The sequence below is a fragment of the Epargyreus clarus genome, unplaced genomic scaffold (genome assembly GCF_041222505.1).
Source record: "Epargyreus clarus isolate Ecla_fem2 unplaced genomic scaffold, WU_Ecla_fem_2.2 ptg000008l, whole genome shotgun sequence".
Lineage (NCBI taxonomy): Eukaryota > Metazoa > Arthropoda > Insecta > Lepidoptera > Hesperiidae > Epargyreus > Epargyreus clarus.
This window is the reverse complement of record NW_027332216.1, coordinates 5,575,177-5,602,199: the sequence shown is the minus strand read 5'-3', so window position 1 is coordinate 5,602,199 and position 27,023 is coordinate 5,575,177. Positions and strand designations below refer to the sequence as shown.

General features: G+C 34.4%; 4 protein-coding genes across 5 annotated transcripts; all 4 read left to right on the top strand.

The window, feature by feature from the left end:
* The first annotated feature begins 3,633 nt into the window (after window positions 1-3,633).
* Window positions 3,634-7,204, top strand: LOC140744148 (gastric triacylglycerol lipase-like). The gene is made up of 4 exons (XM_073075626.1): window positions 3,634-3,684; window positions 6,130-6,267; window positions 6,390-6,606; window positions 7,068-7,204. Exons 1-4 carry the CDS (start codon window positions 3,634-3,636, stop codon window positions 7,202-7,204), a joined length of 543 nt encoding a protein of 180 aa, XP_072931727.1.
* Window positions 7,205-9,938: 2,734 nt separating this feature from the next.
* LOC140744002 (lipase 3-like) lies at window positions 9,939-11,386 on the top strand. The gene has a single exon (XM_073075437.1). The coding sequence runs from the start codon at window positions 10,002-10,004 to the stop codon at window positions 11,334-11,336; it is 1,335 nt and encodes a 444-aa protein (XP_072931538.1). The 5' UTR covers window positions 9,939-10,001; the 3' UTR covers window positions 11,337-11,386.
* Window positions 11,387-14,124: 2,738 nt separating this feature from the next.
* Window positions 14,125-15,429, top strand: LOC140744147 (lipase 3-like). The gene has a single exon (XM_073075625.1). It carries the CDS (start codon window positions 14,125-14,127, stop codon window positions 15,427-15,429), a length of 1,305 nt encoding a protein of 434 aa, XP_072931726.1.
* A 4,292-nt stretch (window positions 15,430-19,721) lies between these two features.
* Shmt (serine hydroxymethyl transferase) lies at window positions 19,722-25,147 on the top strand. 2 transcript variants are annotated; one of them, XM_073075780.1, is made up of 8 exons: window positions 19,722-19,976; window positions 20,549-20,778; window positions 21,402-21,517; window positions 21,688-21,848; window positions 23,069-23,264; window positions 23,429-23,700; window positions 24,027-24,246; window positions 24,728-25,147. In XM_073075780.1, exons 1-8 carry the CDS (start codon window positions 19,860-19,862, stop codon window positions 24,964-24,966), a joined length of 1,551 nt encoding a protein of 516 aa, XP_072931881.1. In that variant the 5' UTR covers window positions 19,722-19,859; the 3' UTR covers window positions 24,967-25,147. The 2 variants fall into 2 exon arrangements, with proteins under 2 accessions (XP_072931881.1, XP_072931882.1); XM_073075781.1 differs by lacking the exon at window positions 19,722-19,976 and adding an exon at window positions 19,983-20,134.
* Window positions 25,148-27,023: the final 1,876 nt, after the last annotated feature.

Sequence of the window (27,023 nt, the reverse complement as noted above, 5' to 3'; positions counted from 1 at the left end):
CTTGAATAAGTCGAGTATTTCTTAACCAATTTTAATTTTCTTTTTTTCATATGAAAGAGAGTTTCGTTGCGGTACTTTCCTACCTTAACATTAGTATGCTCTGATGATTAGAATTTAAGTTATGGGATGGAACTCATCATCACTACCCCTGCTTTTTACATATTTTATGACAACTTACCTTCTGCCCACTCAATTCTCATGAAACTTAAAATAAACATTGAGTATCTAGGTTAACATGATATGATGGAAAATTTGACCTTCAACTCTTCAACCCTGGTAATGCAGAAGTGCCTCCTGCCTCAACCATACAAGTTAGGCATTTGGAACTTATGGATATTTAATAAAATCGATAAGTTGAGATATATGATGAAAAATTTGACCTTCTACTCTTCAACTCTGATAATGCAGAGGTGCCTCCTGCCTCAACCATACAAGTTAGCCATTTGATGCTTATGAATATACAATAAGGTTGATAGGTAGAGATATATGATGGAAAATTTGACCTTCTACTCTTCAACTCTGATAATGCAGAAGTGCCTCCTGCCTCAATCATACAAGTTAGGCATTTGGAGCTTACGAATATATGATGAGGTCTTTGAGTAGAGACATATGATGGAAGATATGACCTTCAATTCTTCAATCCTGATGATGCAGATGTGCCTCCCATGTAAAGTATATAGAATATACATTTGTTGTAATGAAGTTGTTAGACAGAGACATATGATGAAAAATTTGACCCTCAACTCCTTTTTCTTTTCTTAACTATTGAATTAATGTAAATTGGACCGGTTCACTCGCAGAGTTTTACCACCTAGTTTGATTTATTTACTTATCTGTTCCTACCTAACCTAGCCAATAATTAGTATCTCATAAAGCCTCGCCTATAGTGTTTCGTATTGAATTGGTTAGGTTAGGTTGGAACATATAAGACAATATAAAACTAAGCGAGAAGGGCGCGGCAGCGCCCTGCGAGCGGGTGGGTCCAATCCGTATGAATTCAGACCTTACCTTTATTCATGATCACCTTTATACAATTTTACATAATATTAATACAAACGTTAGCATATCATCACTAAAAAGGGTGAAAAAAAATTTTTAACAAAAAAATAAAACCGACTTCTATGTCACTACAAAGTAAAAAATAATTGAAATAAATGTTGGTTTAGTACATATTTCTGAAGTCGGCGCTCATATTGGACACGCTGTTTACGCTGTTATCAAACGAAATATATTGAGCGCCGACTTCAGAAATATGTACTAAACCAACATTTATTTCAATTATTTTTTACTTTGTAGTGACATAGAAGTCGGTTTTATTTTTTTGTTAAAAATTTTTTTATGCTTCTTAATTCTTCTTGGACATCTTTTTCTACGTCTCAACTATTCAGTACAAATAAATCTAGAAACACTAGTTTTAAGATAATAAAATAGCAGATGAATCAAATAACAAAAATATTATTAAAACACCTACAATTACCTAATATTTATTTTTGTACTTAGTACCAGTCCTACAGGCTTTTTGTTATAAAATATGCAAAACATTCTAACGTAATTATACGTATGCATGAAACACAAATGTAATGTTATTACCGTCGTTTAATTCATTTTGTAGATAGAAACAGTCTTATTTTTAACCGACTTCGAAAAAGGAGGAGGTTACTCAATTCGACCGTACATATTTTCTTTTTTTTTTTTTTTACGTTTGTTCGGCGATTTTTTCGCGATGCCGCGACCGATCGACATGATTCATACACCATTGTATGCGGCTAGTTTCACAGGGGGTCCCATTTTGAGGAAATTTGAAAATTTTCTGCCAGTTTTCCCGGAAAATTGGAAAAACCCGATTTCATATAAACTTGAATAAGTCGAGTATTTCTTAACCAATTTTAATTTTCTTTTTTTCATATGAAAGGGTGTTTCGTTGCGGTACTTTCCTACCTTAACATTAGTACGCTCTGATGATTAGAATTTAAGTTATGGGGTGGAACTCATCATCACTACCCCTGCTTTTTACATATTTTATGACAACTTACCTTCTGCCCACTCAATTCTCATGAAACTTAAAATGAACATTGAGTGTCTAGGTTATCATGATATGATGGAAAATTTGACCTTCAACTCTTCAACCCTGGTAATGCAGAAGTGCCTCCTGCCTCAACCATACAAGTTAGGCATTTGGAGCTTACGAATATATGATAAGGTCTTTGAGTAGAGACATATGATGGAAGATATGACCTTCAATTCTTCAATCCTGATGATGCAGAGGTGCCTCCCATGTAAAGTATACAGATTAGACATTTGTTGTAATGAAGTAGCTAGACAGAGATATATGATGAAAAATTTGACCATCAACTCCTTTTTCTTTTCTTAACTATTGAATTAAGGTAAATTGGACCGGTTCACTAGCAGAGTTTTACCACCTAGTTTGATTTATTTACTTATCTGTTCCTACCTAACCTAGCCAATAATTAGTATCTCATAAAGCCTCGCCTATAGTTACGTTTATTTAGGTTTATTTATTTATTTATTTATTAAATAATATCACTTACATATTATACATACAAACTGTAACTTAAGATATAACATTGCTTAATATTTATGTTATGTTATATTATAATATATTTTATAATAATTCTAGTAATTATAAGAACAGTGAACCAGCAAGTACAGCACTAAGGTAATTAGAATTAAATAGGTAAGGTTATTACACTAGGTAACATCAAAACAATCTATAAGAACGTCTAAGCGAATCTATACGGAATTTGTCTGGATTTTAATTCGAATATTAAGTATAACTACTTGCTTTTTAACTGAATTTAGGCTTATTCTTAACTAAAAAATACTGTCTATACTTATGTACAGTTTGATAATAGTTGTTACAGCAATGTCAACAATATTTACGTGTCTTAAATTATTAATAGTAAGATATGAAGTGTACAATAACAGAATCAATTAACACTACCCTCCGTACTAGTGATAACTGTATGACGGTCGGATAGCATTCCTCAACTCCGCACGGTTATACCCTCTTGTTTCGTGTTTACTACATAGTATAAGAAAAAACTTCCGATTATTTGCACTATTACTATTATCTTAATAATTAAAGTTAAAATAATAATAAAAAACAACAAATGTAAAACAATTAAGTAGAAAAAAATAAAATACGTAAGTAAAATATAACTTTAAAAAGAAAAGAAAAGAAAAAAGAAACACAAACACTGAAAATACCAATAGTGACTTATAAATAAAATAAGAAAAAAGAAAAAACACAATATTTTCATAACCCAGCTGTACGATTGTTATTTTTGGGCTTTATAATGTTAATGTGTAGCGTGTATGGATATACGCATCTATTTTCGTGTGTGTGTAGGTGAGGGTGTGTATGTTTGGGTGTGCGTGCATATGTGTTTGAGTGTGTGTTAGTGTGCGTGTATGTGTGTATGTGTATGTGTATTTGTGTGTGTATGCGTGTATATGTGTGTGTGTGTGTGTGTAAAGTTTTCTCTTCATAGTTGCCGTTGAATCAGATTTTCAGTTGTAGCGTACGACAATGTTTTTAAGTATTGATGAAGAATTTTATTCAACTGGTTAAATCTTTGAGCGTTACGATCTTTGAAATTTTGTTATACAGATATGGTCCCAAGTGTGAAGCAAATGTCTGTGCAAAAGATGTTCTGCAGGGAGGTACGTCATATATTTTGTCTTTGCGTCGTTTATCAACATGGGTTTTAATAGGATAACGGTGTTGCGCAATGATTATATTTTTTATATATAGCTGTCTTACTGATAATATTGGCAGTTCATTGTACAATATTGATGTGGAATATAAAAACGGTTTAAATGTCATTACTTTGAGTATTGCTCTTTGCGCTCTTTCTATAATCATTAACGTTGTTCTGTTTGCTCCGCCCCAAACAGTCAAACCGTATAATATCAATGATTGGCAATATGCATAGTAAATAGAGAGCAGTAGTTTTAAATCGCACACATATCTGAGATTTTTAAATACATATAGTAATCTTCTTATTCGTCCGGCTGTTACAGTAATATGCTCCCTCCAATTAAGATTATTATCCACTACAACGCCTAAATAACGAATACTTTTAGTTTCCTGTAGGTATCGACATTGACAATTTAATTTATCTTCCGTTACTTTACAATAATGAGCTCTGACTTTTATATTAGGTACATTTACATTAGGTACAATATTGTATATACTAAAATTTATATATTTAGTCTTGGACAAATTAAGCGTCAATAAATTGCTATCCAGCCATTGTGTTATCAACGAAAAATCATATTCAATCGCTTCATTTACATTACTTAAAGATTTTCCGCTTGTAAGCAAAACTGTGTCATCTGCAAATGCAATAATTTTGCTATTTTTCACATTTAAAAGACAAAGATCGTTAATGTAAATTAAGAAGAGGGTTGGGCCGATAACACTGCCCTGTGGTACGCCGTATTTAATATCTGATTCAGTACTAGTCATTTCACCGACCCTCAAACATTGTGTCCTATCAGTCATGTAGTCACATAGAAGTTGAAGTTGGAGTCCGCGTACTCCTATGTTTTCCAATTTGGTAAGAAGTAAAGGGACAGAAACCGTATCAAAAGCTTTTGTAAGATCTAGGAATACTCCTACACATTTATTACCTTTATCTAGATTTTGGACTATTACAGATGTTAAATGCTTAATCGCATCCGAAGTACATTTTTTGTTTCTAAAACCGTATTGATTGGGTGCCAGCAAATTAAATTTTTCAAGATATGACTTTAGTCTAACATTAATGCACTTTTCTAAAATTTTCGAGATTGTCGGTAGCAAAGATATGGGTCTATAATTCGTTATACGGTCTCTGTCCCCTGATTTATATATTGGAATGACCACAGATTTTTTGAGTGCTTTAGGAAATAATCCTTGCTCAAAAGAAAGATTACAGATGATTGCAATTGGCTTGCAAACCGCATCTATAGCGACTTTAAGAAATGCAGACGTAATGCCATCCCATCCACATGCGCTACTATTTTTCAGAGACTTAATGATCATTCTTATTTCAGTTTCATTAGTTTGGAATAAGGCAAAAGAGTTACAAATATTTGGTTTATTATCATTTTGTTTATACCGACTTATATCATGTCTTTTTATTATATCATTAGCCAACTCTTTTCCTATATTAGCGAAATAATCATTTGCCCAATTCAGTGAGTCCTGTGAATTTATTTTTAGGTTTAACAGTTCTTTCGGCGTTTCTTTAGGTCTATCCATATGGCAGATTTTTTTAATAAGATTCCATTGTAGTCTTGTGTCTTGTCTTTTCCTAATTAATTCATTTCTATAATAGGTGTTTTTCAAATTTGTTAATATTTTTCTGCAAGTATTACGATACCTTAGATAGCTTATCTTTAAGATTACATTGTTTGGATAGTGTTTCGTATTGAATTGGTTAGGTTAGGTTGGAACATATAAGACAATATAAAACTAAGCGAGAAGGGCGCGGCAGCGCCCTGCGAGCGGGTGGGTCCAATCCGTATCTATTCAGACCTTACCTTTATTCATGATCACATTTATACAATTTTACATAATATTAATACAAACGTTAGCATATCATCACTAAAAAGGGTGAAAAAAAAAATTTAACAAAAAAATAAAACCGACTTCTATGTCACTACAAAGTAAAAAATAATTGAAATAAATGTTGGTTTAGTACATATTTCTGAAGACGGCGCTCATATTGGACACGCTGTTATCAAACGAAATATATTGAGCGCCGACTTCAAAAATATGTACTAAACCAACATTTATTTCAATTATTTTTTACTTTGTAGTGACATAGAAGTCGGTTTTATTTTTTTGTTAAAATTTTAGTAACGTATATCGCTTCCTAGAGTACAATGTACGCCAGGCACGTATTTATTATTGCTATCTTTTCTAATTACCTTTACGCGTCTAAAGGAAATTCAGAAGTCTATAATAAAATATACAAATTTATAGAAAGTTATGCAAATATATCTACTCTTCCAATAAATAATGGATTTACTGGCGAAGAAATAAATAAGAACACCGTGGAGTATTTCGCTGGCGTCAATAATGAAGATGTCTTATTAAACGGAACTCAACTCATACAGAAATATGGGTACAAAGTTGAAGTGCACAAAGTTATAACAAGCGACGGATACATTCTGTCACTGTACAGAATCCCCGGCAAAGGTAAAGTTATTTTTCTGATGCACGGGTTGTTGTCGAGTTACGTGGACTGGTTGACTGTCGGTCCGGAGAAAAGTCTGGCATTCCTTTTGGCCGCTCTAGGCTTTGACGTTTGGATGGGCAATGCTCGAGGAATGCATACTCACAAGAAAACATACATCTATCATCCTCAAATCCTAAGTTCTGGGATTACAGTTTTGACGAAATCGGTCGATTTGACTTACCGATAATGATTGACTACGTACTGGAGACGACGGGGCAAGACAACTTGACGTACATAGGCCATTCTCAAGGAACCACCGCGTTCTTCGTCATGTGCTCCGAGGTGCTGGACTGCGATAAGAAAATTAATTTCATGGTAGCATTATCAGCAGTCGCTTGGATGAAACATGTTATTAGTCCGTTGGTAAGAATCGCATCCTCTGTTAATCCTTTTATTTATAAATTAGGCAAAGCACTCGGTGTTAATAATGTAACACCAGATAACAATTTAAAGAAAATACTCTCTCTTATTTTCTGTGGCAATTCCATCCTCGCCACTGCGATTTGTCAAAATATTATATTTATTATTGGGGGATTCGACTATTTTCAAATTAACTTCAAACAAACGCCTGTTATTTTTAACCACAGTCCATCGGGAACGTCATTGAAACAGATAGAGCATTATGTACAACTAGTGAATTCAGCATATTTTAGAAAAATCGATTATGGTATTATGTCGAATGTAATAAAATATGGGTCACAAACACCTCCGTCATATCCAGTAGAAAAAATCAAAGTACCCATCGCCATATTTTATAGCTACGGCGATTGGTTGGCGAATCCTCTTGATGTGAACGTTTTACGAGGCAAATTGAAGAACGTCGTGGTTGCTCTGAAGTACCGCTTCTAACATTTAATCACCTTGATTTTTTGTGGGCTAAAGATGTTAAAAGCTTACTGTATGATAGAGTTTTAGAGTTCATAGAAAGATATACAAATAATTGTTGTGCCTAACAATTAAACATATTTTGTTTTATTTTAAATCCTATTTATTTTGCTTTTCCTTCCTTTTTGTACGTAAACCTCAGAAATATGCAGTTAAAGTTATTATTTTTTCCAGACCACATCTTTGTACTGTTTGGCATTTAAACTAGGTGGATTATGGATTAATTGCTGGGCTGGCAACTTCGCCAGATAATTACCTAAATATTCCACACGGTAATATTTCAGCGCTCTGGGAATTCAACCATAGATTAATTATTAGCATTTAGCTTTAGTCTACAAAAAAATTGTGAGCAATATTCAGGGCTGAATGTATTAATTCCGGCTATTATAATCAATACTTACAATAATTTACAAATTGGTTGCTTAATATTAAATAAATATTTATTTGTTATAAATATTATATAAATTTGTAGGTATTTTATATAAAATTAAAAAGTCATTTGTTTTACAAAATTAAGTAAAAAGATGCCAACATTCGTAATTTCTGACTATAATTGCCTAGAAAAATAGTCTAACGTTGATAGACGAAAGTGGTTAAGTTTTTTGGCTGCGAAATCTCTCGCCGGGCTAGGTGATCATGCCCGGGGAGGGGCCGCGCTCCCTCAGCCTCAGCTAGGAACTTATACAGGTATATATGTTTAGAAAACTTCGATAGCATGATTCCTGGCTTTTCACTTCTATGCATGATTCAGAATACTGGTGGCGCCATCTCTTGACGAGTAGTGCGATGTCGCCACAGACTGATTTTTACTTTTCTGAGATATTTACTACTGTTACTCACAAGAATTATTATTAGTTCAGTAGTCAATATCTTAGAATTATATTTTTTACAATCAAACAGTATAAAAACTGTTACATTACAATCATCTTAGACTATCGATCGACACAAGTTGGATCAAGTTGTCCGATACAAAAATATTAGATGCCATTTATCTATATTGTCTTTAAGTTCTTAACGCCTGACTAAAGTATTATAGCAATCAATAACGATAGGTATAAGGTGCGTAGATTGAAGATTCTGAATAGTGTCGTATTTAAAGGTATCAACCCCAGATAAGATTAGAGTCCTACCTGTGGTCGGCCACAGATATGTTGCTACCTCTGAGGACTAAGTTGGTACGCTTCGGATAAGTATATCTCGGTTTATCCCTTTTAAAGGGCTCTTAAAACCGGAACACAGTATCGCTAAACACTACCTACTGTTATAAGGCAGAAGAATGTGTGGCGATGGTGGCTCCGGAGTGGAACCTGTTTAATCAAAAAACATTATTAATAGAGGTAAATAGCCCAAGTGCTCCTTTAAGTCTGTCAATCTCTAAATTTCAGCGAATTTTATACGTTTTCATAAGTTTTAAATGAATGTTTCAGTTTTAGTTTCAGCTGAAAAACCAGTATCGGTTGGTTACTAGTTAATAGCAAAACAGACAATTTTTCTTGTTATATTTACATTTTACAGCTATATAACAATAGGTACGGTAACATCACTTGTCCAAATACTTATGCTGAAATAACAAAATTCCAACGCCAATTTCTGCGATTATCGAGAAAAGGAAAGAAGTAAATTATTTATAGTTTTTGTCAAAAATATATTTATAATATTATCGGAATATCTCAGAATTAAATAAAATGAAGTGTACCGAAGTGAAGTCAAGCCTGTAAATACAAAATAATAATCAAGGAGTTCGAGACGTTTTAATTATATTGACACGAAAATCACTACCAGAAATATTTTTTTGGAGAAAGAAACTCAGGTTTCAATAATAGTTCATAGGTGAAATATCAAAAAAATGTTGATAACCAATCTAATTGAAGAGTGGTAAATTTAACCAAAATATTGTAAAAAATAAACAAATACCTACTACCCTCAGATTGGTTAGTGGCCGACACAGATATTAAAATAAGAGTCTTGACTCTCCAGTCAATCCCTAACTTTCTCAAATCTCTTTCTCGCTCTATCTGGCAAACTATTCGAAAATTTATAAATTTATAGAAACAACGCACAGAAAATTTATAATATGGTCTAAAATTGAAACATCTAGAAACTTCGCTTTATAATGCTTGCTTTTAGAATCAAACAACTAGTCTTATTTCTCCTTAGATAATTAATTTAATTATCTAAGTATTTCTCTGTTAAGTTAATAAAGAAAATTTTGTCTTAAGTATATCTTTTTTTAGTAATTTTATAGAGGAATTACAACAAAGCATTTTCGTAGAGAGGTCGTTAAAGAATATATTGGGAGTTTGTTCTGTTCTCGTGGAAAACCAGAAATCACGTGTTTTTAAACCAAATTAAATTTTCTTTTTTGCTCTGGAAAGAGTATTTTATTGCGGTACTTTTGTATCTTGACATAAGTATGGTTGGTCTGATGACGAGATCTATGAGTTATGGGGTGGAACTCTTTATATTGACCTCTGATTTGTACATAACTATGATAACTTAGCTTACGCCGACTAGAGAGTCGGTCATTACGGCTTTTTATTACGCTTTAAAACTTCTCATTTCTCAACATATTATTACACGATACGTAGATCGCTACACAACATAAGCTATATCCATCTTAAGTGCTAACTTCAGAAGTACGTAACCAACTTATATTTAAACTATTTCTCACTTTGCAGTGATACTGAAGTCGATTATATTATTTGTTAAAAATATTTTTCACTTACCTACTTATTATTGCTGCCAGTATTTATTATTTGTCATAATACTTATTATTTACACAATACACGAAAGAAAACTATATTTATTCACCCAGTCACACATTATTTAAGTGGCAGAGTCTTTTATTATTGTAGCATTTTAAAAATGAAATTTGGCCACAATATGTTGTACTTGAACCTTACATTTTTAACTATTTTCCTCATTAATATAGTTTGGTTATGTAGAGCCGATTCTGCTTTTGAAGACAACAGTATATTGGATTTATTACAACAATTTGAAAATTTACCTTTGCCAAAAAAATACGAATTCAGTGATGAAGAAATGCAACGTAATACTAAAGCATATTTATCTGGTCTCGACAATGAAGATATATTTTTAAACGGGACGCAACTCATACAGAAATATGGATACAAAGTTGAAGTACACCGTACCATAACAAGCGACGGGTATGTTTTGCCAATGTACAGAATTCCAGGTGATGGTCCTGTTACATTTTTGATGCATGGACTATTGTCTAGTTTCGAAGATTGGTTGACGATTGGTCCTGAAAAGTGTCTACCGTTCATTCTCGCCAACGCAGGCCGAGATGTGTGGATGGGAAATGCTAGATGTAATTCTTTTGCAAAAGAAAACGTCAAAATATCGTCCTCAGATTCGGAATACTGTAACAACAGTTGGGACGAAATCGGCCGCTTGGACTTACCGGCAATGATTGACTACGTACTTGAGACGACAGGACAGGACAACTTGACCTACATAGGCCATTCTCAAGGAACCACCGCGTTCTTCGTCATGTGCTCCGAGTTGCTGGACTACGATAAGAAAATTAATTTCATGGTAGCATTATCAGCAGTTGCTTGGATGAAGCATGTTATAAGTCCCTTGATAAGGATCGCCTCTCCGTTCAACAATCTGCTCTTGTTAGGTAAGGCACTCGGTATTTCTACTGTTCCTCCGCGAAATGTAACGAAAGCAGTAAGTCTGGCATTGTGTGGCAATTCTTTTCTTGCTTCTATAATTTGTTCGAACGCAAACTTTGTTCTATGTGGTTTCGACTATCCCCAAATTGACTACGAGCGAGTGCCAGTAATTTTTAACCACAATCCATCGGAATCTAGTCTGAAACAGCTTCAACATTATGGACAGTTAGTTGTTTCCGGGGGCTTCAAACGGTACAACTACGGTTATTTCCTGAATCTAGAAAAATACGGTTCACCCACACCTCCGTCATATCCAGTTGAGAAAATAACTGTGCCTATCGCCATATTTTATAGCCCTGGTGATTGGTTCGCAAACCCTATTGACGTGCAGACTCTATACGAAAAATTACCAAATGTTGTGTACTACTATCAAATGCCTTTACCGACTTTTAACCATAATGATTATTTGTTTGCTAAAGATGTTAAAACTTTACTTTATGATGTGGTTTTAAAATATTTGGAAGAAAGGGTACCTTTTAAAACAGAGAGTACAGATTAGTAATGTAATCACTATTTACGATTAAAGAGAAATATTATATTTAAATAAATATTAATGTAATACACTTTATATTATTGTAATGTTATTTTGAATTTCAATTAAAAAAATAATAAAAATAATGTTTGTTATTTTGAACCTTTTTTTAAATAGAACCTTCAAAAGGTACCCGGTGTGGGAACAACCGGAGCCCCTCAAACGCACTGTCCAGGTCGGACTTTGCCCTAATGAACTTGACACTTACAACACATTCAGGTGTTTAGATCGATATGGGGCCATACCTGCCGCTCTCTATCCCGGGGCTACTGGCTGTGCGGTATAAGCAGTGTCTGTCCCACAGAAATACCGAAATGCATTCATTTTTCCAGGATTACAGAGAATGCAAATTATCCCGACTTTTTTTACCGATTTTTGATACATATAACCCAATTTTTGACGAATTTTAAGAAATTGTTAACAAATTAAAACATTCCTGATAAAAGCTCGTCAGAACGAAATAAAATTGAATATTGTATTATTGTTGTGTCATATACCAATTTTGGGTACCACTATACCGATTTTAGTGGACAACTCTACCGATTTCGTTTCGTTTCGTTCGAAAACACTGGGTATAAGCTTCAGATCATGCCGCCTGCAACCCCGGAAGAACCCGGAACCCCGGAAAAACAATAACCTGTTGCGACTCAGCACCAACTGAAAGAGTTGGTCGATCATCTATTTTGTAACTTTGTTTTTATTCTTTTGACGTACAAAGTCTGTAACGGTTCAACAAAGAATATGTATGTTGTTAGGTGTCAAGTGCAATATAACGTATAAGTAATAAGTACTTTGGAACATTTTTTTTATAATAAAGGAATACCCGACGAGCACGCAGTCCCCCTGATGGTAAGGGGCTACTGCTACACATGGACATATGTAATCAACCCCAGATAGGATAAGACATTCCTACCTGAGGTCGGCCACATATGCACCTCTAAGCCTGAGGACTAAGCTGAAACGCCTCGGAAAAGTATGTCTCCCTTACCACACCCTTTAAACCAGAACACAGCAGCGCTTACCACTGCTGTTATGAGGCAGAAATAGGTGTGGGGGTGACGCCGCCGGAGTAGAACCACAAAGGGTTCTACGACCTTCAATGTCGTCAACCCATTGCCGTCCCACTGCTGGGCACGTATCTTCTCTCAGGATGAGAAGGATTAGGCCCTAATCCACCGCGCTGGCCAAGTGCGTTGGTACTTGGCAGACTTTACATACCTTTGAGAATCTTTTTCTCAAAGGTATGTAAAGTTAGTCACGTACGTAGTACGTTTAGTCAAGTGATATTTATGTCTAATACGCATATAACAGAAAAATCAGAGGCTGTGCCGTGCCTGGGATTTGAACCTCGAACCTATCTAGAAGCAGAGTTTCAACCACTAGGCCATCACTGTCTCGGAACAATAAGTAAAGCTAATTAGCTTTATTTAATTAAATATCATCACGACAAATGCCTTTTATTTAATGTTTTAATCATATAAATAAACATCTTTCTTATCTTAATAATAATGAAATCTTATACAGGTGTATCAAAACGCGTTGAAGCCGTTCAATAGCAAGCGAACTTTTACTTTCTATATTGTACTCGTATAGGGTGTTTTCAATGACAATTGATTACTTCCTATACATATAAGGGAGAATACATTGAAGCAATTACTTCAATGTATTCTCCCTTATAAGGGAGAATACATTGAAGTATTCTCCCATATAAGGGAGAATACATTGAAGCAATTACTTCAATGTATTCTCCCTTATATGTAATTCACTTTCTTTCTAATGTTCATGTTTAATATCTGTATATGAAAATTAATTTAATGAAATATAATCTTATATATAAAATTCTCGTGTCACAATGTTAGTTACCGTTCTCCTCCGAAACGACTTCACCGATTTTCAGTAGATCTGAGAATCGGCTTCTATCTATTTTTAATACCCCAAATGTTAAGATAAGGGCTGTTCACCCTTAATATTTTTTTATTTATATGGCAACACGTTTGCCGGGTCAGCTAGTATAATTATAAAATTATGGGTAAATATAAAATAAATATTGCATCAGTATTAAACTAAACTCCGAGCTTCGCAACTTGACATTCCATCCTAATGAAAATGCGGAATCCATATTAATGAAAATACTCTTTTTTAAGTAATATTTTCGATCCAGATCTCTATTGCTTATTTATATTTTTTACGTTCTGCTTTACATACATGTGTATTTTTCATTTTAAGAATAATATAAAAAATGTCATAATCTTATATAAATAACCACACAAATCCTGTATGCAAACACATGTATTCATTTTATAAGAAGTTATATTTTTTTAGGTTATTTATGATATAATAAGAGTTACATCGTCGACCCCGATTTTGCCCTACGGTAAAATCTGCTCGGTTCTCCCAAAAGCCCCAAAATTTATATGACTTCAAAAGTATATGCTGCTCTGGGTTAATTTATAAAAAAAAACCTATAGATGCATCTAAAAGTTACAGTAACCACATACCTGTTTATTACTCAGGTTATTATTTTTATTATCTTAAAACACTAGAGAATTTCAAGAGAATGTAAGCCCAACAAAGTCATGCAAATAAATATAACGTATTTTCACTTATATCCTAACACTTTTACGCTACTATAAAATAAAACAAATACAAGATAAGTTGCAAATCCATGGGTACATATTAACTATGTGATACTTTATAAGCAGAGAATTCGCCTTTCCTAACTATTAAACATTCTTATTGGCCATTACAAAACACGATGTCCTTCAAGCATCTCTTAGTCATTATTTTTATTACCAATTATATTCGTGTATGTAAATCTGATGTTACTTCCGAAATAGAAAGTCTGATATCGAGTTTATTAGAACCCTTTGAAAGTTTGTCAAGTTTGCCAAGAAATTATGTATTCACTGAAGAAGAAATCTACAACAATACACAAGATTATTTAGCTGGTCTCGTCAATGAAGATATCTATTTAAGCGGACCCCAACTCATACAGAAATATGGATACGATTATGAGGAACACCATGTTATAACAACTGACGGATACAACCTCTCATTGTACAGAATCCCAGGTAATGGTCGTGTAGTATTTTTAATGCATGGGCTGACGTCGAGCTTCGTAGACTGGCTAACAGCTGGCCCAGAGAAAGGCCTAGCGTATCTATTGGCTGCCGCTGGATATGACGTTTGGATGGGAAATGCTCGAGGGAACACATACTCTAAACAGAACATCCTATTGTCATCCTCGGATTCAGAATTCTGGGATTTCAGCTGGGATGAAATAGGTCGCTTGGATTTGCCTGCAATGATTGACTACGTGCTGGATACAACTGGACAAAGTAGTTTAACGTACGTAGGCCATTCGCAAGGTACCACAGCATTTTTTGTCTTATGTTCCGAGAAGCCGGAGTACAATGATAAAATTAATTTCATGGTAGCACTATCAGCGGTTGCTTGGATGAAACACGTGACGAATCCATTAATACAAATCGCAGCTCAGTTTGATGACGTGCTGTACGCTGTGGGCAAAGCACTCGGACTTAATGACATTGCAGCAGACGATGACTTAAAGAAGATACTCACGTTAACTTTGTGTGGCGATTCCTTCCTCGCTTCTACAATTTGTTCCAATGTAGAATTCCTCATATGTGGATTCGACTTTTCTCAAATTGATTACAAGCAAACGCCAGTAATTTTTAACCACACTCCATCAGGATCTTCTCTGAAGCAGCTGATGCATTATGCTCAATTAGTACTTTCCGGATATTTTCGAAAATTCGATTACGGAACGTCGTTGAATTTAATCACATATGGTTCAAGTACACCGCCGTCATACGCAGTCGACAAAATCACCGTTCCCACCGCCATATTTTATAGTTATGGTGACTGGCTCGCGAACCCTATCGATGTGGAAGAAATACGATCAAATCTTAAAAATGTTGTCGATTATTATCAAGTAGGCTTACTAACATTCAACCATGGAGATTTTCTTTGGGCTAAAGATGTTAAAACTTTAGTGTATGATAGGGTTTTAACATTGATTGCAGAAAATCAACCGTAACACCAGGTAAACGGAACATTAAAATATATTGTTTTATAATTACTTTGGTTCTTTTATTATTTTAAAAGGTGGTTGAACCCTTGATGTTCTGCGTGTGTGTAATAGGTACTTATGGCTTTACCTAATGGAACATGGGCCCCGTGTCCAAGGCCCTCGATGTGACAGGGCCCCTGGATGTACAATATATTCGCTTACAGGCAAAAAATTGTACATTTTGTTTTTGGTACTCTACTAAGAATTATAAGGTGTACTGTTACGCATATTTCTGCCCCATATAAGTAGAGCTCTTAATATGCAACCGTGTAAAAGGTCTCGTTACCATCAATTACTTCCTACCCTTGTTAGTACTGGCTTACATATCAGAAGGCAAAAATCTTAGTTCTATATGGAGTTAGTTATAGATATTCATAGGCGGCTACAGTGACCACCAATCTCGATCTCTATCTCTTAAAGATTAATAGAGATACACTATAATTTCCTACAAAGTGTAGTTTACTATGGCCGCTATAACAAAATATTATACTAAAATTAAAGAATAAGGTGCGCCGCCATTACAAGAAACCGATATTTTTCGATTTCGATGAAATCCCAACACTAAGATTACGTAATGATTCATACCAATTTATAATTTAATAACATAGGCTCTCAATAATGTCATAAACCAAATATCGACATATTGCGCTAGTTTAATTATAACAATTACTCGTAATTAATGTTTCGCGTGTAGCTATCCAGTAATTAATTAATTATAATCCAGTGCATAAATCACAAATTGTAGCAGGTAAACGAATTCCTCACCTACCTATATAGGTACTGTAACTGTGCAAACCTCATGTTAATTCTGACACTCAGACGATTCCAAGTTCAATCCAAATCAAATCAACTGAAATTCGTTTATTATGGAATGTAGGTATCCCCGGGCAGACAAGACTTCTGTCCCTGTAGTTCCGGGATCAGAATAGGGCTACGGTATCCTCTGCCTGTCGTAAGAGGCGACTAAAAGGTGGCTTTCGGGATTGTGGGCCGCAAGAGTGGGAGCTCTAACCGCCTGGCTAGCGACCCCGGGAAGAACGATGGTATGTGTGATCTAATACCGTCGTACGCTCCACACGGAGTGGCAAGCTTTTTAATCATCGGAGCCAGACAGGGCATCGCGCCAAGAGGACTCCGGTTGCGTTCCTTTGGAGATGCCGGAGTCCTCTACGCAGCGCTCAGAACGGTCACCGGGGGGGTTTAAGTGCGGTAAAAGTCCCACATAAAACGTCGTCACTCCCACGGCGTCGGGTACCATTTGAAAGTATCCCCCTCGTCAAAAAAAACAAGACTTCTATTTATTGCTAACGTGAAGATGTTAGGTATCACCTTTATTTTTTAGAGATCAGTAGCAAAGTCCATAAAACAGATATTCTCCTGAATATTCGAATAGTCGGCTCGTAAGTAAGTTATGTGGGATCACCAGAAAATCTACATTCAAACTTCTGAGTTATGATTAAATCGATGAACGCAATTTGTTGACACAGTCGTCTACAAACACAAAAATATTGATAAGGAACACAATATCATTAACATCCGCTATTAACTATCGGGTAGCATGTTGTCATTAGTAGAGTACTAGGTACATTATGTACTAGGTACTGCTGTTCCAAGTATATAAAAATACTTCATCCAAATAAGAACTTGTTCTCAAAGAACATTAACCTGAAATTAATGAATTAAGTATGTACGAAATATTGTAGAAATGAATCAAATATCACACTATTTATATGGAACATACCATCAAGTTATTATTTTATATAAATAAAATAAATAAATATACAGTACTATAATTTATTTTATGTATAGATTTATTATATGATGTCTCCTTTCTTATTTATGACTTTAAGATGCTGAAATATGTATGTCTATTAAGTAGTTATTTACACATCACGATTTTAAATTTTAATACAATTATTGTAGAATGGCGGCTTTACTATTACATTGTATAGTAAGTATGCATTATTATGCATACTAGCACAGCATACCAGGTACAGAAGGTGGAACCAAAGAAAATATTCCTTATACCTGTTCCAGACCATACACATCACTTGTTATCATTTCCGAATCCGAACTCAAAGACAGTAGGTACACACTCGTTCACACTAGTTCTAACTTATACAAAGACCAGAACGATAACAAGCAAGCGATACCAAAACAATATCGATAGAAACATTACTCAATACCGCTCGTAACAACGTACGTAAGTATCAAACATTTTATCATTTAAAAGAAGTTAACCAACCAAATATTGGTGCAAGCTAAATATTACCCATACCTAAACACAGAATATGGACGAATTGTAGAGTTCTCTTTCCACTAGGTGTAACATCAAGCATATCTTACTCCGTTTATTCGTAATACAAGAAGAATACAAATAGAACTAATATCATCTCGTAATGTTCATAAATGATAAGCGTTTATTGGAGGATATGATCTCGTCGCGTTGTCACGTGCGTTAAACTGAATAATCTAGATAATCGTAAAGAATACTGTTACCGAGAAGAGATTATCTACGCTGCTGTATCGGTGTGTATTCGTGCATCAATAGAAGCTAACAAAATATATTGTCTATTGGAAGAATCAATACCAGCCGATCAAAATTTAAACGGTGGTCCGCTGTAGGGATGGAATCCAGACTGCTGATGAGAATCTGTACCGTTCATCTATTTGTAAGATTTATATAGTTTGCAACTTTAGGTTTCCTGAATTATCTGTCATTTTGTTATTGTTATAAACAATGTAACAAATTATTTTAAGTCCATGTTCCAATATTAGGGACAGATCTGAATTGATCGGATAATTGATTGATGTATTGTAACGGCCAACATTAAGTCCGAAAGATCATAAAATTACAATATTTAATGGCTTTAATGACTATTACTCTAAAACAAGAAAGAAGAACTTACATTTTTTCAGTTACATGGTTTACCTATATAATTTAACGAACCGTGCACTAAGCATACAATACATAACTATCTAATAAACTTTAGAAACACTCAGCTCCATAATATATTGCTCATACATATTTAAGTAATTTATGAAACTGGATCTGTGCGTATGTGTATGAAATTGCTAACTATGAGAGGACTCTCTGTGCATAGCGTAGTGGCGTACTGTCGTTTCCGTGTACGCCACTACAAAAACCTACCTAATAGCTGAATATGAAAGGAAAATCAGACAACTGCATAACATTCGTTCACAATCAGCGACTGACGTAACGTTTGCTTCGAACGCCCACTAAGGTCAAGCAGTGACATACACGAGACGTTCTAACTTCTAACTCAGGGGTAGTAACGCATTATGTGAACTGCCTCAGTCGGAGCCTCGGGGCATGAGTTACACGGGAAAAATTGGGTTACACAAATAATAACTAAAAAATAAACTTTTCCTTGTACATATCCACTCTTTAGCTGTGCCCGAAAACCTTTGAATTTTTAACACTGTACGACTGCAATTTTTCCCTGAGTCTCTTGCTTGACAATTCTAATACTCTTGCCGTATACATGAAACTCCTTGAAGACCCTTTTAGAAATGCACAAGATAAAGTTGATAATTCAGGTCTAACTTCTAGGGTGGGAATAATAAACCAACGTGTTAAATAAACCTGCTATACAATAATACCTAACTTACCTACAACATTATGGTTCAGAATAGGAAGGTTATAAGAAGCGAGTCTAGAGATCGACTTCCTTACTATGAATCTTTTAGTTTAACTACAAAAACGGGTTGGAACAATCACGCTTTGCTCATATTATAAATTATAAGGTAAACTTTATTTTATTCAATTTCATACTTACATCTTTATTTTTGCCAAGCCGTTATTTTTTTATTATATTAATTTATGAACCAAAGATATAAATATCGAAAAATATAGAAAATCGAGTATACTAATTTAAATTTTTCGACTAAACTAATCGTTACAAATCGCTTAAGTTATCCAGATTCCCAAATTCGTATAAAGTGTGTATTTTGACTGTGAAAAAAAATTGCCGCAAAAGGTCAAAGAGTAAAATCTCTCTAAATATTTTTTTTCGCCATAAATTCAGGTGGAGACCCCCGGAGTTGTCATCACTGAATGATATAATTTATTAGGGATTCCGTCATTATATAGTTCTGCTAAAACGTCCCTCATGGATAAAAAGTACTATTTTGTACCATCAAAAAAATCGTTCGTTGCCGAGGTCTGTACATGTCTTCGTCCGACATTGTCAAATGTCAAGTGGGTTGGTACCCTTGAGATACCGCCAAAATTTATGTAGCACCAATACGTCAATTTAAATGATTATAAAGTTCATAATGGGTTATCAAAACTGATAATAAATGTATGTGTTTGCGTATGTAAATCTTTGTTGTTTTATATTTTCAGTAAATACCGCCGTACGTGGTTATTAAATATGAGCAACATAATAGTAAAGACTTGTTTTTCTGATGTAACAAAACTGCTAAACGTCTATTGCCCTCGTGTTACAAGACCTTATAAGCGACAAGTGCAAGCCAGTTTTTACTTTAACGTAAGTCTTAACTAAGCAATTATCAGTAACTGCACTAACTGCTGACAAACCTTTTCAATACAAAAAGTTCATGCACACGTACACTTTCAAATTGATTGGAATTAAATAAATATTGTACGCGATTTGTATAGCAGTGATTCATTGGATTATAAAATACTGTAAGTTTGAATATACACAATAATAATTTCAGATAATATTCAAATTCAAAATAGATTATTTTAAGATAATTGCAGTAGTTTAAACTTTTTATTGAAGGTTAACTTGTGTAAACTGAACGATAATTTCTACAGACACAGTCTTAAACAGCTTGTCTATTGCAACTTATGTACGTGTTAATACTAAAAAGCGTTATGATAATCAGATTACTACATCAAAAACAATATGATGCCAACATTTATTTGTGATTGCGCTACTCTGATATCAAGCTGAGGTCAATATATTCATGATCCTTATATTAACTGCTTTGTATAACTTTAACTCAGTCTTCATTGAATTCTTACTGTAATACAAGTTATAAATAACTATATTAAATATTTTTTTCATGTAAACAAAATTATTTTATAATTTAAAAGGATTTAAAACGTAGAGGAATACATAACACAAGCGCGATGAACAATAAATTATTAAATGGAAATCTTTGGGACACTGATCCTGAATTATTTGGAATTATAAAGAAAGAAAAAGATAGGCAGAGGAGTGGCTTGGAGTTGATCGCATCTGAGAACTTCACGTCTCTACCTGTCCTGCAGTGCCTTAACTCTTGCCTTCACAATAAATACTCCGAGGGATTGCCGCACCAAAGGTATTTATTTTTAATACTTTAAATATTTTGATTTAAATTTTTAAATTATGTTTGAAATCAATTAACCACTTTCTATTTTTATTTATCAATTTTATCAGATAATATTATATGTTAATACTCAAGAGATAGAGTATTAAAGATGACATACACTTATGTGTGATTGAAACTTTATAATGCTTAAACCAATAATAAAAGTAGTATTTGATATATATGTAATGATTTTATTTAATTGGTCTCTGCTAATCGTATATGTCTTATCACAAAAAAATTGTGCAATAAACAATTATTATCATTTGTATTTGACCTAAAGACCCTTGTTACCACAAAACTGAAACAACAAAACTATAATAACTATGTAGATCAAAATTATTGTTATTGTCACTAAATTATAACATACTTCTATTGGGCACAAGGCTTCTGATGGTCCTTTGTTCTTCAAATTTTTCCATGGACAGCATATGACCATGGCAATCTAATGACCGCAACAAGTAATAGTGTAAGATAGTTTTCCCATCACATAACAAACATGGTTTTTCAAAATGTAGTATTATGAACATCAGGTACACTATAGATTGTCAAATAGACTTCACAAAGGTTTATTACTTTTATGAAATAATTCACAGATACTATGGAGGTAATGAATATATAGATGAAATTGAGATTTTGGCGCAACAACGATCATTAGAAGCATACAGGCTCAAGTCTGAGGAATGGGGGGTTAATGTTCAACCTTATTCAGGTATGTTACAACATACTTCATTATGGAAAAAGTTTTTTACAATACATATTAAGTAGGTTTATATTATAGCAATATCAATTTTGTCTTTAAGGAGTCATAAAAATGACTTAGATGCGTATTTGTCGTATTTTAAGGTCATTTGTTTAATTATGATATATTTTTGTCTAAAGGTTCTCCAGCAAACTTTGCTGTTTACACGGGTGTTGTGGAACCCCATGGGCGTATCATGGGCTTAGACTTGCCTGATGGTGGGCATCTTACACATGGGTTCTTTACTGCCACAAAAAAAATATCAGCAACCTCAATCTTCTTCGAGAGCATGCCTTATAAGGTAATATATACAAAGTAATACTTTGTTTTCAACAGTATAAAATATGTGTTACATTCTAATAAAACATGCACATGTAAAGACCTATGTTACATACATTTTAAACAAGACAGGTTTATTTGCATCATTGGTAACATTGAGATCAATAAGTAGAAACTAAACTCTGTTCAAACTCCAACTCAATAAGTAATATTCTTGATAACATTGATAAAATTTATTGAACTCAAACAATTCTTTATCAATTTCAATAAACTTCATACTATGCTATACCCTTCTTATATTCCATCTCATAAGTTTTTGCACGAAAAATTATATGTGAAATACATTTGTCGTCAATGGCTATATTTCATTCATTTAACTGCCTAAGTAACTTTTTATATTAGATATTATTGTCATTAAGATTGATGATGAAAGAAATGTATTATCCTACAGTAATTTATTTAAAGACTGAGGTACTTCAAATCCTAAAATTCATATCAATTAACACTCCGTAGGTGTTATCTTGGTTTACCTTGTATAAATATAAACATCTAAAACTCAGTTTTATTAGTATTAACAAGACATACTTACCTTTTTTCAATAGATGTTGCAGTCCATTAATACATATATATTTTCCTTATCATTTAGCAAACCACATTTTATGGAATGCATATTTTAAGTGCATTTTTATTGTGTTATTCCCGCAACACATTTATTCAAGTATTTTCCTTATCTACAATGATCATAGATATTGTCATATGATTGTTTTTCAAGACTTGAAAAATTTTATCCCAATAATCCATTATTTATTTATTCCTTATTTCACAGTGCAGCAGGAGAGTATGAAAATGCCTGATAAATGTGTAATGTCTGAAAAGATTATTGTGTTAAGTGAATAAGTTAAACATGAGCACTGCACTGATGTCATAACAATTTCATAGTACTCAATACGCAATAATTTCTATTGCATCCCTACCCTACCCTCCTACCCACTTTGGTTGTGGCCTTCTATTAGTAGAATATTCTGAAATGCCCATTGCACAAAATAAAATTCAAAGACCATTTCATCCATTTTCTTCCTCCGTCTTTCTCTTCCTTCATCCTAAATTTCATATCCATTTTTTGTCACATGGTCTTAGAGCTTGGCATGTTAGAACACAGTGTTATTGTTTTCAGAAACTGGCTTATAAGAACACACTAACATTTACATTTTAAAATAAGCCCACCCTTTCCATTGTCACTAGGTGGATCCAGTAACAGGTTTAATAGACTACGACAAGCTAGCGGCAACGGCGAAGCTGTTCAAGCCTCGCCTCATTATTGCGGGCGTCAGCTGCTACTCGCGTTGCCTGGACTACAAGCGGTTCCGCCAAATCGCAGATGAAAATGGCGCCTACCTTATGGCGGACATGGCCCATATATCTGGACTAGTCGCCGCTGGTATACTCGCCATTTATTTATTTTATTTCTATTAAAGACTTAAGAAAGTAAAGTAATATGTATTAGCAAAGTCTTCTTGCGATACATATGTACCTAAGGTACAGTTATACCATTTTCTATTTTTATTATATTAGAAGAGTATTAAGCTAAATCCATTCTTCCAGGCGTGATTCCAAGCCCGTTCGAATACTGCGACATAGTCACAACCACCACTCATAAGACGCTTCGCGGGCCACGCGCCGGAGTCATCTTCTTCCGTAAAGGCGTCCGCTCTGTCAACGCTAAGGGAGAAAAAGTGATGTACGACCTGGAATCTAAGATCAACCAGGCCGTGTTCCCTGGGCTGCAGGGCGGACCCCACAACCATGCTATTGCTGGTATCGCGACCGCCATGAAACAGGCCACCTCACCTGAATTCGTGGAGTATCAGAAACAAGTATGTATTATGCTAGACTGGTGATTATTCATTAAAGAAATAGATAGTGTCGTAATATATTTAAGGAGTTTTGACTTTCAGTAAAAGAAGTATCAGTAGACAGCATATCCTAGCAAACTAGCTACTTTTAGCATTAGTGATTAGCATTTTAGCGATTGCGTCGCTGCTTCACATCTTGCTGCATCAAGTGTCCAAAAGTAACTACATTCAAACATTTGCAAGCTTTTGATCGCTACATCTATCTATCTTACCAAAAGCAATTGAAACGTTGATTGCTGTTAAAAGTAGTTCGATGAAGCCTTTATTGAGTAATCGTTGTCCCACAGGTGATAAAGAACGCCCAGCGTCTCTGCTCCGGTCTGGCGTCGCGCGGGTACGCGATCGCTACGGGCGGCACGGACGTGCACCTCGCGCTCGTGAACGTGCGCGGCGCCGGCCTCAGCGGCGCGCGCGCTGAGCGCATCCTGGAGCTGTGCAGCATCGCCTGCAACAAGAACACCGTGCCCGGCGACACTAGCGCCCTCAATCCGAGCGGCATCCGACTAGGTAGGTGGACAGAAATGATATGATTCGGGCTAGCGCGGCGCTGGTACGCCAAACCGACGGGCGGCACGGACGTGCACCTTGCGCTCGTGAACGTGAGCGCATCCTGGAGCTGTGCAGCATCACCTGCAACAAGAACACCGTGCCCGGCGACACTAGCGCCCTCAATCCGAATGGCATCCGACTAGGTGGGTGGACATAAATGATATAATGTTCCAGACTAGCATGCAGTCGATACTCTGTATTGTGCCTAACGTGATAGAAAATCAAAGACGTCGAAGAATCTAAAGTGCGATGCTCGATTTTTGGTTTACAAAATAGATCACTAGCTTTTCTGGGCCTCTTTAATTTCCCAGACAGATATTCAAATGGGATACGGCAAATTCTTCTTTCACGCTACGCCACTGTTTGTTCCTGTGTAGGAAATGATCCAAATATCCCATTCCTCCAAACTATTCACGACATTTTATTATAATTATTTCAGGTACTCCTGCATTAACTACCCGAGGATTAGTAGAAAAGGACTTTGACAAGGTGGTTGATTGTATTGATAAAGCATTGAAACTGGGTCAAGAAATAACCAAGATATCTGGACCCAAGCTGGTGGACTTCAATAACACTATCGAACAGAACGCCGACATTAAAGAAAAGATTAAGAATCTCAAGGAAGAAGTAGAAAGCTTCAGCCGCACATTCCCTCTACCGGGCTATGAGACATATTAATATAATCCATTTTATTACATACAGTTCCTATTTTTTGAAGTGATTTGTTATACAAGTGTATAATTATGCTGCATGATATTATTTTTATAACATGTTTTAAGTGCCTTATCAATTATGTATGATTTACCTCGTAATAATAATCTCATAAATGAATAAGAGTAATAAAAATATAATTAAATAATTGTGTTTCCTTAATAAAATAGTTTCCTTTACTGAATAAATTTATGATTAAGTGCAGAACGTTTACGATACGAACATAACTATACAATATGCACCTATTGCTCTACAGAAAATAAATGATAGATATTTTTATATTCCCACATAACGACTATTTCTATGAATGTCGTGTGAAGCAATTAAAGCATTGAGAGGTATGGAAACAAATTTATTTAACTATAGCGGAGAATGCGGTTCCCATTGCCACCAATATGCATAATCAAACGCTATATATTTTTTCAGCTTTAGTAGTCTTCTACAGGCTCCTATAATATGTAGATAATTTTGGAACTCCTGGAAATGCGCAGTGTCATTAGAAATGGTCCGCGAAGTTGTAAATGTAATTGAATTAAGTTGTAATGTAGACGTTAACGAATTATGTACCTCATATTATAGATTTTTTTTATATTCGAATGGCATATTGAAGATGTCTAGTAAAAGGAGATGTTTCAAAATGTATGGGCTCCCGGCCACCTTTTGTACACTATACTAAAAACTAAGATGACATGCAAAGAACAATTCGTAGGCGTTCCTTTTCTTCAAATCATGTTGGTTTTATTGTTTAAAAACAATAATTTACACAAACTTGCAACACAACAGTGGAAAAACATCATGGCGGTAGAGATTACCGTAATAATGTCATCTGTCATTCTATTTTATCTTACTATATACATTATATACTTTTTAATATATTTTACGCGAATGGGCGTAGATCTATAAATATTGTATTGTATGTATTGAGAAACAATACCTATATTTGATAAACATTAATTATATTTACTTTCGTAAATCTTGACTTAAAACAAACATACCAAAATATGTACATCAATAACAATTTATTTAGTTAAAACATTTAAGTGTGTAAATAAAACAATTTTCAGTACACATCTAGATAATATTTTATTTATTCTTCACTTAGATACGTTATTTATTAATTTTCAATATCTTCCCTTATCAATATTTTCATCCAATCATGTAGCAGGTTCTGTAATATCCTGTGACGAGTTCAGCCCAAACGTCAAACAATGGTCATAATGTGAGCGCAGCTACCTACGAGACACGAGTACGGTTCGTTGCCCAGCGATGCAGTTGCAATAATAACTGATTATTTTGTCATCTAAAGAATGTCCTTGTCTTGCTATTGTAATTATCTAAAATAAAAAGAGAAATGTAAAAAGATTAGCTTCTCTAGTTTAAAATTATTAACGATTATTTCACGATTAATACAACTAACTGATGTATAGTTTACCTGATGATATTGAATCCTTGTCAACACAATTCACAGCGATCGCACGAAAATCACAAGAGTCCATAAAACATAAGCTGGGTAAACAAGTAAGGTAGAATCAGTCTAAAATCGTAAGCAGCACAGAGCAGAAACATATTCAGTATTGAAATGGAATCTTCTCATCAGTACATATTTATTCAACGTTTACATTGGATTCCACTATTATATAGTATGTATATATCCACTTTTACACATATCAAATTGACAACTTCTTCTTTTTTAATTGGACATGTCACTTACACCTAAAAACCATATACTATTTAAAAGGAGGTTTTGTTATTATAAATAATTAATTAAATTCAGAAATAATGACGGGATACCCAAAACAAAAGCCAGGTTGTAAAGTACTAAGGTAACAATAACTTTACGACAAAACAGCGAAATACAGAATTACCGACATCCAAAGAGTATAGTAACCTATGTGTGGGGTACACATACGTTCCCTGATCGACATCGACAGTTTTGAAAACTTGACATTGACAGTATTCCGCCATATTTAATATTTCAATGAGGAATGCTTATTACACGCTTTCTATTAGCTTCACCTGTATGT

What these genes read in the sequence shown, in the direction of transcription:
- LOC140744148 (XM_073075626.1), top strand. Translation starts at nt 3,634, where the DNA reads ATGGTCCCAAGTGTGAAGCAAATGTCTGTGCAAAAGATGTTCTGCAGG. An exon ending in AAAAGATGTTCTGCAGGGAG is followed by an intron (nt 3,685 to 6,129) that starts GTACGTCATATA and finishes CAACTCATACAG; the next exon opens with AAATATGGGTACAAAGTTGA. An exon ending in TTGGATGAAACATGTTATTA is followed by an intron (nt 6,607 to 7,067) that starts GTCCGTTGGTAA and finishes GGCAAATTGAAG; the next exon opens with AACGTCGTGGTTGCTCTGAA.
- Shmt (XM_073075780.1), top strand. Translation starts at nt 19,860, where the DNA reads ATGAGCAACATAATAGTAAAGACTTGTTTTTCTGATGTAACAAAACTG. An exon ending in AAGCCAGTTTTTACTTTAAC is followed by an intron (nt 19,977 to 20,548) that starts GTAAGTCTTAAC and finishes ATAATTTAAAAG; the next exon opens with GATTTAAAACGTAGAGGAAT. An exon ending in TCCGAGCGGCATCCGACTAG is followed by an intron (nt 24,247 to 24,727) that starts GTAGGTGGACAG and finishes TAATTATTTCAG; the next exon opens with GTACTCCTGCATTAACTACC.
- LOC140744147 (XM_073075625.1), top strand. Translation starts at nt 14,125, where the DNA reads ATGTCCTTCAAGCATCTCTTAGTCATTATTTTTATTACCAATTATATT.
- LOC140744002 (XM_073075437.1), top strand. Translation starts at nt 10,002, where the DNA reads ATGAAATTTGGCCACAATATGTTGTACTTGAACCTTACATTTTTAACT.